The sequence below is a fragment of the Portunus trituberculatus genome, chromosome 28 (genome assembly GCF_017591435.1).
Source record: "Portunus trituberculatus isolate SZX2019 chromosome 28, ASM1759143v1, whole genome shotgun sequence".
Classification (NCBI taxonomy): domain Eukaryota; kingdom Metazoa; phylum Arthropoda; class Malacostraca; order Decapoda; family Portunidae; genus Portunus; species Portunus trituberculatus.
The window spans coordinates 10918556-10929211 of record NC_059282.1 but is presented as its reverse complement, the minus strand read 5'-3'; the positions used below and the strand labels follow the sequence as shown (position 1 = coordinate 10929211).

Here is a 10656-nt window from a genome sequence, read left to right as displayed (position 1 = left end):
TAGTAAACATGCAAGAAGGTAGGTAACGTTAAGTGCTATAATCTTAAGCCAAAATAGTTTAGTTTACACACACACACACACACTTTCTCTCTCTCTCTCTCTCTCTCTCTAGATATCCAAGTTTTGAAGGGTTTTCTGCCCCGCTAACCATCGCGCGTCACTGTGTAAGGTTAGCGGTGCGTGAGGCAAGACTGCAGTGATGGATCAGGAGAAGGTAATCCTAGAAAGGTTTTTGTGTAACCATGATGGAGTGGAGAGTTACTTGCAAGGTGGAAGTGGAGGGTCATTGCCTGGCTGGATGGTCGGGAAGGAGGAGCAGCAGGAGGAGGAGAAGGAAGAGGGAGATGGGGAGGAGTGTAAGCTATGTGGAGGGGAAGCAACCGTTGCCAGGAGAGGAGTGGTTGAGAGGGGGTGATTGGTGGCAGGGTACTGGTATAGGAGTTAACTGGTCACTGGAGGCGGTAGGAAGGGAGAGGAGAGAGGAGAGAGAGGGGAGAAGGGGAGAGGAGAGGAGAGGAGTTGCTAGTGAGGTTTTAATGAGATATCTTCCACAAGCAGGGAAGTGACACAGGTTAGTATCATCTTACCAATTCACACCTTAATGAACCAACACACGAACCAACCAACACACTCACGCTTACCAATGATAATGTTTGAAGACCTGTCACCTTTTATACCACCTGTCACATGTCACCTGCCACCTGTCGCTGCTTTCATTGCCTTTGAGAACGTGAAGAGGAATTTTGAAGCAGCACAGTAATGATATATATACCTTCCACCTTCGCATCAACACCCTCTCTCTCTCTCTCTCTCTCTGGTCCGTATTCAGAAACTCTTTGCTCTTTCATCACGACTATTTTCCAAGGCCACAGGGATGACTAGCGGTGTTTTCAAGAGTGTTTCTCCAGTTAATAATATAGAAATCTTGTCAATCTCCCTCTTGAAGTATAAAATCACCTTAAAAAAACCCGTGTCAGTTTAGATAAAGCCTTTTAAAATAGTGGCGGAGAAGCAAAGAAATGTTTGAGAATACGAGCCAAGGAGCTTATCACCACTTTTCTCACCGTTACCTTGAGTTACATGTACTGATTAACTTTCTACCATCGAGTTACTGACACACCGCCTAGCCTACGTGTGGCAGTTCCTGGGTCAAATATGTCTATTCCTTGCTTTGAGAATACGAGCCAAGGAGCCTGTCACCGCTTCTCTCACCGTTGGCTCGAGTTACATGTACTGATTAACTTTCTACCAGAGAACTACTGACACACCGCCTAGCATTATAACCACCAAGCCTACACGTGGCAGTCCCTGGTTCAAATTTGTCTATTCCTTGCTTTCCATCCACATAATGTTATTTTTAAAAGCCATCTGGTACTCTGTCTCGACGAAGAGGAAAGGAAGGAACGGTTAGTGGATGGGCAAGAGCCTTCTGCTACTCTACCCTGACAGAGAGAGAGAGAGAGAGAGAGAGAGAGAGAGAGAGCACTGAGGCTTGTATAAATATAAGCAGCAGTCATTATTATCTATGTGGCGAGCAAAAAGACTCCACCACACCAAATATCCATCTCAGTGGCAGCCTTTTACCCTTATCTCCGCGCTCTTAAATGGCCGCACCTCTTATGCACTTCAAAAAAGGAGAAAAGAACTGGAATGACTTCAATATTTCACCACCACCACCACCACCACCACCACCACCACCACCACCTTGTCTCTCTCTCTCTCTCTCTCTCTCTCTCTCTCTCTCTCTCTCTCTCTCTCTCTCTCTCTCTCTCTCTCTCTCTCTCTCTCTGCTGAACACAGGAAGCAGAGAAAATTAGGACGAGGATAAAAAGAGGAGGAGGAGGAGGAGGAGGAGGAGGAGGAGGGGGGGGAGGAGCGAGAGAAGAAAGAGGAGGAGGAGGAGGAGGAGGAGGAGGAGTTGGAAGTTTGATAAAGGGATTTTTGCCTGAGGGAAGAAACCAAATTTGTACTCGGGGTAAAATTTGACTTTTTTAATATATTTTTCTCTCACTTCAACGTGTGTGTGTGTGTGTGTGTGTGTGTGTGTGTGTGTGTGTGTGTGTGTGTGTTTGTGATTACGCTTCTCGCTGTCTGAAGGCGATAATGTGTGTGAGAAAAGAAGAGAGGGAGGAGGAGGAGGAGGCGGAGGAGGAGGAGGAGGAGGAGGAGGAGGAGGAGGAGGAGGAGGAGGAGGAGGAGGAGGAGGAGGAGGAGGAGGCTTAAGAAGGCTGTTGATGTATTCAGAGTCTGCGTATCATTATTACATTTTTTTGTGTGTGTTTTTCATTCTTTTCTTTGCAGTGGAGATGAAAATGACTTTGAAAATGATCTTGTACTGAAATCTTGAACAGTGAGAGAATAGCATGACTCTCTCTCTCTCTCTCTCTCTCTCTCTCTCTCTCTCTCTCTCTCTCTCTCTCTCTCTCTCTCTCTCTCTCTCTCTTTCTCTCGCTATCAATACAGCTAGAGAGAGAGAGAGAGAGAGAGAGAGATTGAGAGACAGACAGACAGACAGAAAGACAGACAAACAGACAGACAGACAAACACACAGACAAACATACAAACAGGCACCCAGACAGACAGAAACAGAGAGAGAGAGAGAGAGAGAGAGAGAGAGAGAGAGAGAGAGAAAGAGAGGTATATATACGTGGTGTTATCGGTAATCCCGGAATAACGCGGGTTTAATGGTGCCTTACCTCGCCAATATCAAGCAATGGCGTTGTTTGCTGAGAATTTATCGTAACCAGACTTATTTTGCCAGACCTGAAGGGCCTCGCGGTGACCATTGAACCGAACTGCACGCCCACCAAATTCTCCTTATTGGGGGATTTGCGGAAGAAAAGGAGGAGGAGGAGGAAGAGGAGGAGGAGGAGGATAAGTGGCTGAGCTTTAGTTGCTTCTGGGAGTTCGGATTTCATGTATTTTAAATTTTCTATTCAGAGAAGCGTGAAAAAAAAAGAAAAGAGGAAGGAAAAGAAAAGAAAAAGTAATAGCAATAGCAGTACCAGTTCACCAGTTCACCAGTTCACCAGTTCAATGTTTCACCAGTTCACTAGTTCAACATTTCAGCAGTTCACCAGTCCAACATTTCACCAGTCCAACATTTCACCAGTTCAACATTTCACCAGTTCACCAGTTCACCAGTTCACCAGTTCACCAGTCACCAGTTCACTAGTCACCAATTCACCAGTTCACCAGTTCACCAGTCCACCAGTCCAACATTTCACCAGTTCACCAGTTCACCAGTTCACCAGTTCACCAGTTCACCAGTTCACCAGTTCACCAGTTCACCAGTTCACCAGTTCACCAGTTCACCAGTTCACCCGTTCACCAGTTCACCAGTCCAATATTTCACTAGTTCACCAGTTCACCAGTCCACCAGTTCACCAGTTCACCAGTTCACCAGTTCACCAGTTCACCAGTTCACCAGTTCACCAGTTCACCATTTCACCAGTTCACCAGTTCACCAGTCCAACATTTCACCAGTTCACCAGTTCACCAGTTCACCAGTTCAATGTTTCACCAGTTTACCAGTCCAAAATTTCACCAGTTCACCAGTCACCAATTCACCAGTTCACCAGTTCACCAGTTCACCAGTCCAACATTTCACCAGTTCACCAGTTCATCAGTCACCAGTTCACCAATCCACATGAAAAAAATAATATTAGTATGAGTATCAGTAGAAGAAAGAGCACCATTATCACCATCAGAAACAGCAGTAACAAAAATGAGCATGAAAAGCCCAGTTCACCAGTACATCACTTCACCAATCCACGTGCGTTGTATTACTAGCATTCCCGCGGGGTTCGACTCACGCTAATGTTCAAACAGTATTCATAAGAGAAGAATTACCTCCTGTCTCCACTGGGAAAAGTGTTCGGATCACACACACACACACACACACACACACACACACACACACACACACACACACACACACACACACACACACACATAGCCAAAATAATGTATTTAAGTTAGTCAATAATATCATCAACACAAGAAGTAATAATTTCAATCTTATTTGCCCTGTATCCCAGAACCACTTTATTCAGCCATTGTGTGTTAAGTTCTGGCCCAAAATTATTCAATGTTTTGCCGGTGGACAAGAAGAATCTATTAACATCTGCTAGTAAATTCAAATTTAAAAAGAAATGAAAAATTATTTGCTTCAACAACAAAATGTTTAGCTTATATTCTTCTAATATAATTCTTATTCGGTTACTATTTACTAATGTATTATTGTCTTAACTATGTATTGTTTTGTAATTATAATTTAGTATGAGTGAAAAAAAATGTAAAGTTTTGTTTAACAAGTACACTCTAAGTAGTAGTTATACTATTTTGCTATTAGTTAATTGGGATTTTTTTGTGAAATAGTGTATGTGCTTTTTATTAAGCAATTTGCTCTTTTATGACAATATGTTCCTTTTGGTAAGTGTGGAGATTATAGGCAAACTTTAGTTGAAGTATTTTTTTCACATTATATTTTCTTATAATAATCTTAAGTTAGTAGGTGACTGCCGTTTACCACAGCATTGTTAGTATGTGTTTTTAACCGTCCGTCAGGGAGCTTTTGCTCGACGGACTGTTGCTGTGACTTCTTACTATGTATTTTAGTATTCCAATTTACCTTTGTCACCAATAAATTATTACTTACTTACTTACTTACTTATACACACACACACACACACACACACACACACACACACACACACACACACACACACACACACACACACACACACACACACACACACAGAGAGAGAGAGAGAGAGAGAGAGAGAGAGAGAGAGATTGATTGATTTGCTTGATCTGCTTCATTTATTACTCCGTGGTGTCAGTCAAAAATATGTACACGTAACAAAAATTTGATGACATTTGTAATTATAGGAGTGCAAGAAGACACACACACACACACACACACACACACACACACACACACACACACACACACACACACACACACACACGTCATCTGCCACCACCACCAAAGAGAGAGAGAGAGAGAGAGAGAGAGAGAGAGAGAGAGACGTTTGACTCTCTCACAGATGATTTGCGTGGTTATCAAGAGTGTTTCTCCTGTTAGCAATGTCAAAACCTCGTCTATCTATCACTACAACCACAGAAACACTCTAAAAACCGTGTCATTTGATTAAGGCTATTTTCAAAGACCGCCGTGAAGATTAGCAGGGTTCTCAAGAGTGTTTACCCGCTTAATATGTTACTAGAACCATAAAAACACCCTTAAAATCCGTGTCACGATAAAAACGCCCTTAAAAACCCGCGTCACTTCACCATGAGTATTTTTAGAGGCCACCCTGATGAATAGCCGGCTTGTCAAGAGTGTTGCACCTGTTAAGGACGCAAAGGTGAGTTAATCCCTTCAGTACCAGGACGTTTCCATAATTATTCTGCTTTACTATGTGGTGATTTTAACCAGCTTCAAAAACTCATGTGGGGATTAAAATAGTGAAGACTGTGGCCATTAATATTCTGACCTCCATAAACTCTTCCTAATGTCAATAAGATCGTCTAATGACACCCAAAACTCAAGGTAAAAATACGTCCCAGTACCTAACCTAACCTAACCTAATCCATTTCTAGAACCATGAAAGCATCCATAACTAATTCAGTAATGGGACGCTTTTCTTCTTTTGAGTACGATTTGACGTTTTTATATACATAAGGAAGGATCTATGGAGGTCACAAGATTAATGGTCAGAAACTACACTATTTTAATCCCCACATAAGTTTCTGAAGCTATATAAAATCACCAAATAGTAAGTCATGATACTGAAGAGATTAATAGCCAGAGTCTTCATTATTTTAATCCCCACATAAGTTTCTGAAGCTGTATGAATTTGCCAGACAGTAAGCAGAATGAATATGGAAACGCGTCATAGCATTGAAGGGGTTAAAGCCATGGAAACGTTCAACTGGAGCGTTTTGAAAGTAGTGGACATGCAGATAAGAGTGTTTCAGAATACTGTTTAACCTCTTTAGCACTGAGACACATTTTTACCATGAGTTTTGGGTGTAATTAGACGATTTTATTGACATTAGGAAGGGTCTATGGAAGTCACAAGATTAATGGCCACAGTCTACACTATTGCAATCCCCACATAAGTTTCTGAAGCTGTATAGAATTGCCAGATTGTAAGCAGAATTAATATGGAAACGCGTCGTAGTACTGAAGGGGTTAAGGCCAAGGAGAATTTCAACTAGACCCCTTTAAAGTAGTGGAGATGCAGATGAGAGCGTTCCAGAATACTGTGTTAGAGACAAAGCGTGCTACAATATTATACTCTCCTGAAATATCCACTGCATTTTATTTTCCTGCATCTTAATTGTACTCCCAAGTGTTGTTTACATGTTTATTTATCTACTTTTTGTTGTTAATTACGTAGCGAGGAGGGAAAATGTGTAGGGACGAATACTGTAATTTTTTATCGAGTGCTGGCGCGGAATGTCTAATTAGTTATATACAGAGGAGCTTTGTTTACTCTCATTTTTATCAGAGAGACAGGGAGGGAGGGAGAGGGAGAGGGAGGTGGAAATTATTAGTAAGAACAGTAAAGCATAAATAAATAGCTTCAATGATCTATCACACCTACAACATGTGTTCAATATAAAGCACACGTATGTACCCATTTCTCCCATAAACACTCAAATTTTACGTACTCCGACCAACCACCCGAACAAAAACGGTACCTGAATACACACACACACACACACACACACACACACACACACACACACACACACACACACGGACTCACTCACTCGTAACCGCTGGGATGTTGCAACGAATAATAACAACAGAGGACAGTGATGGTGGTGGTGGCAGTTGTGGTGGTGGTGGTGGTGGTGGTGGTGGTGGTGGTAGTTAGGGTCATATTTGGTACCTGCTTTGCACTGCTTGGTGACTTTAGCCCCGTGTTTGTATGTTGCTAGAGAGAGAGAGAGAGAGAGAGAGAGAGAGTGTGTGTGTGTGTGTGTGTGTGTGTGTGTGTGTGTGTGTGTGTGAAAGAGATGGCAGAAAATATGAGAAAGAGAGACAGACTAAAGAGAGAGAATGGACAGTAAATGAAGGGAGGGAAGGAAAGATATGGCCGATAAATAACTCAGAGAAAGAAAGGAAATAAAAAATAAAAAAAGAGAAGAAACTACGAAGGAAGAGGAGAAAGAGAAAGGAAAACGTATTTGGCAAAGGAAGAAAAGAAGGAATGGAAGGAGTTTCAACCAAAGACGGACAGACAGACAGACAGACAGACAAAAGAAAGGAAAAGACAAAATTTAGAGAGAAAAAAAATAAAGAAGGATGAAAGGAAGGCAAAAAGCGAATGACAGACAGAGAAAAATTGATGAAAGAAAGGAAAGGAAAAGCCAGAAAGAGAGAGAGAGAGAGAGAGAGAGAGAGAGAGAGAGAGAGAGACCCCCGCCATCTCGTCGCCAGGCCCAGAAAGATGTGTCCTTGTTTTGTCCTGGCTAGTATCCTTCCTTCCTTCCTTCCTTCCATCCTTCCATCCTTTCCCAGAGTATCCTTTGTTTCTGCAGCCTTTTGTTCCTTTCAGGCCATCCTACACTCGATCCCTCAACACACACTCTCTCTCTCTCTCTCTCTCTCTCTCTCTCTCTCTCTCTCTCTCTCTCTCTCTCTCTCTCTCTCTCTCTCTCTCTCTCTCTCTCCTTTAAGCGAGGCTCATCTCATTCTAACATTTCAATTCCGCAAGAACTGGATAATGTCAGCGCTCTCTCTCTCTCTCTCTCTCTCTCTCTCTCTCTCTCTCTCTCTCTCTCTCTCTGATGCTTTTTAGTCGTGGATTCCCAGCAGACAAGAGGGTGTTTGCTGCTTGGAGGTGAAAAGAGAGCGCGGGGAAGTTGTTTGCCTTGCCTTTATGCACTGTGATGGCTGCGATTACTTGGAGGAGCAGGAGGAGGAGGAGGAGGAGGAGGAGGAGGAGGAGGAGGAGGAGGAGGAGGAGGAGGAGGAGGAGGAGGAATAAAAGACATGAGTTGAAGTTATCTAGAAGGAAAGTGAAGCTACGTAGTGTGTGTGTGTGTGTGTATGTGTTCATTTGAATATCTCTTATATAGAAATGAGTCAAGTTTCATATCCTGTGTTTGTTTGTGAGTGAGTGAGAGAGTGAGAGTGAGTGAGGGTGTCTATATTTATCTTTCCATGTGTATCCTTTTCGAAATGAGTCAATTGTGTGTCTGTGCGTCTGTATGTCTGTGTGTTTGTATGTCTGTGTGTTTGTATGTCTGTGTGTCTGTGTGTGTGTGAGTGTATCTATTAATCTTATGTCTTGATATGAGAATGAGAAGTTTGTGAGTGTGTGTGTGTGTGTGTGTGTGTGTGTGTGTGTGTGTGTGTGTGTGTGTGTGTGTGTGTGTGTGAAAAGTGAGTGCGTGCGTGAATAAGTAAGTGCGTGAGTAAGGGAATAAGTATGATGTCCGTTGTGTGCGTGTGTATATGAGTGAATAAGTTAGTGAGTGCGTGGGGTGAGTGGGTGAGTGCGTGAGTGCGTGAATGAGTGAGTGAGTATGTACTTTTATCCGTTGAGTGCGTGTGAATGAATGAGTGACTGAGTGAGTGCGTGAGTGTGTGTGTGCATTTTTTATCTCGTGTTTACAAGTGAGAATGAGAAGTTAGATATCCGATGTGTGAGTGAATGAGTGAGTGAGTGCGTGAGTGAGTGAGTGCGTGGTTGGTGAATGGAGTGCGTGAGTGAGGAGTGAAATGGGGGGGGGAAGGGAGGGTGAGGGGATGGTGTGTTTTCAAGTAAGCAGGAGTAGAGCAGCATTACGTCCCTGAGGTGAGTTTCATTGAGGACAGCTAATTAACACACGCCTCCATTAACCTGCCTTTGTTATAATTAGTGTGGCGTGTAATTACAACCTGGCACTCACCTGGCCACGGATCGGCTTATTATTCCCTCATTACGCTAACCTCGCTAACTTTGCTCAAAATAACCAGCTTGATGCAAAACACTCACTCAAGGAAGGAGTCAAGAAATGTGTGGGTTGGTAAGAGATTTCATTATTTTTTTGTCTTTTTGTCATGTTTTGAGAGAATTGTTGATTAAAAACGTGGCTATTTTTAAATACATTGACTCCTTCAGTTCTGGGACGCATTTTTTACCTTGAAATTTGTGCACCATAACACCATTTTATTGAAAAAGAAAGAATCTATGAAGGTCAGAAGATTAATGGCCACAGTCTTCACTATTTTAAAAACGCTTTGTTCTTTCACCATTACTATTTTCAAGGGCACAAATCTTATCACTCTGCCTTTAGAACCACAAAAACACCTTAAAAAACTCGTGTGAATTTAAATAAACCCTTTTGAAATATGAGAGGTGAAGCAGTGTTCCAAAAACCGAGCTACAGTTTCCAATTTTAAATCAACACCAGAAATAACCTTTAGAGTGTGCACGGTAGCATTGTTTCCCCTAATAACGCAGTACCAGTGTCGTGCATTAAGCGCCGCGTGTCGTGCGCTGTTTGCCTTGCCACTCGATGAAAACTGTGCTAATAACCTCCATTGTAATGTTAATGCAACGCCAAACTTATCTTCATTCAGTATTCCAACCCGGCCGAGCTGACTGCCACGGAGAGAGAGAGAGAGAGAGAGAGAGAGAGAGAGAGAGAGAGAGAGAGAGAGAGGAAGGGGTGATGGGAGAGGAAGGGGAAGGGAAGGGAAGGGAAGGGAAGGCGTGATGTTTATGTGTCTGCTTCTCTTACTTCTACTACTACTACTACTACTACTACTACTACTACTACTACTACTACTACTACTACTACTCTCTCTCTCTCTCTCTCTCTCTCTCTCTCTCTCTCTCTCTCTCTCTCTCTCTCTCTCTCTCTCTCTCTCTCTCTCTCTCTCTCTCTCTCTCTCTCTCTCTCTCTCTCTCTCTCTCTCTCTCTGGATGACACAATTGGCTTTCATCAGTCACGTTGATTCTGCGTTTCATCAACATAATCCGGCTTACAAAGAGAGAGAGAGAGAGAGAGAGAGAGAGAGAGAGAGAGCAAACCAATACCATTAATACATCTCGTACAAACCCAAATACGTATGAGGAATTTAGCAGATCAATGTTACTTTCCATCCAGAACTGTTTACCATTAGGAAACATTAGAGAGGCGGTGACTGGAAGACTGGAAGACACACTCGCTACAGATATCACCATTCAAATAAAGGCCTATATTCAGAAACGCTTTGGTCTCTCACCACGACTTTTCCAAGGCCACACAGATGACTAGCGGGGTTTCCAAGAGTGTTTCTAAAGTTAATAATGCAGAAATCTCATCACACTTTCTCTAGAACCGTAAAAACATCCTCATTCAGAAACGTTTTGCTCTCTCGACTGTTTTCCAAGGCCAAAGAGATAACTAGCGGGGTTTCCAAGAGTGTTTTTCCATAACCGTAATAAATCCTTACTCAGAAACGACTATTTTCCAAGGCTACAGAAATAACTAGCATGGTTTTCGAGAGTGTTTCTACAGTTAATAATGCAGAAATCTTGTCACTCTGCCTCTAGAACCGAAAAAAAAACATTAAAAAGCTTGGGTCCATTTTAATAAAGGCTTTTCAAATAGTGGAGGTGAAACGCAGAAGTGTTTGAAAATGCGAGTCTTATTAAACAGGGG

At 42.6% G+C, this 10656-nt stretch overlaps 1 protein-coding gene across 1 annotated transcript in view; it reads left to right on the top strand.

The window, feature by feature from the left end:
• Positions 1 to 242: 242 nt before the first annotated feature.
• Positions 243 to 10656, top strand: part of LOC123510356 (extensin-1-like) — a 44989-nt gene continuing 34575 nt past the window's right edge. Inside the window, exons 1-3 of the mRNA XM_045265432.1 lie at positions 243 to 301; positions 559 to 571; positions 3049 to 3775. Coding sequence (XP_045121367.1) covers positions 243 to 301; positions 559 to 571; positions 3049 to 3775 — 799 coding nt within the window. The remainder of the gene's footprint in view (positions 302 to 558; positions 572 to 3048; positions 3776 to 10656) is intronic.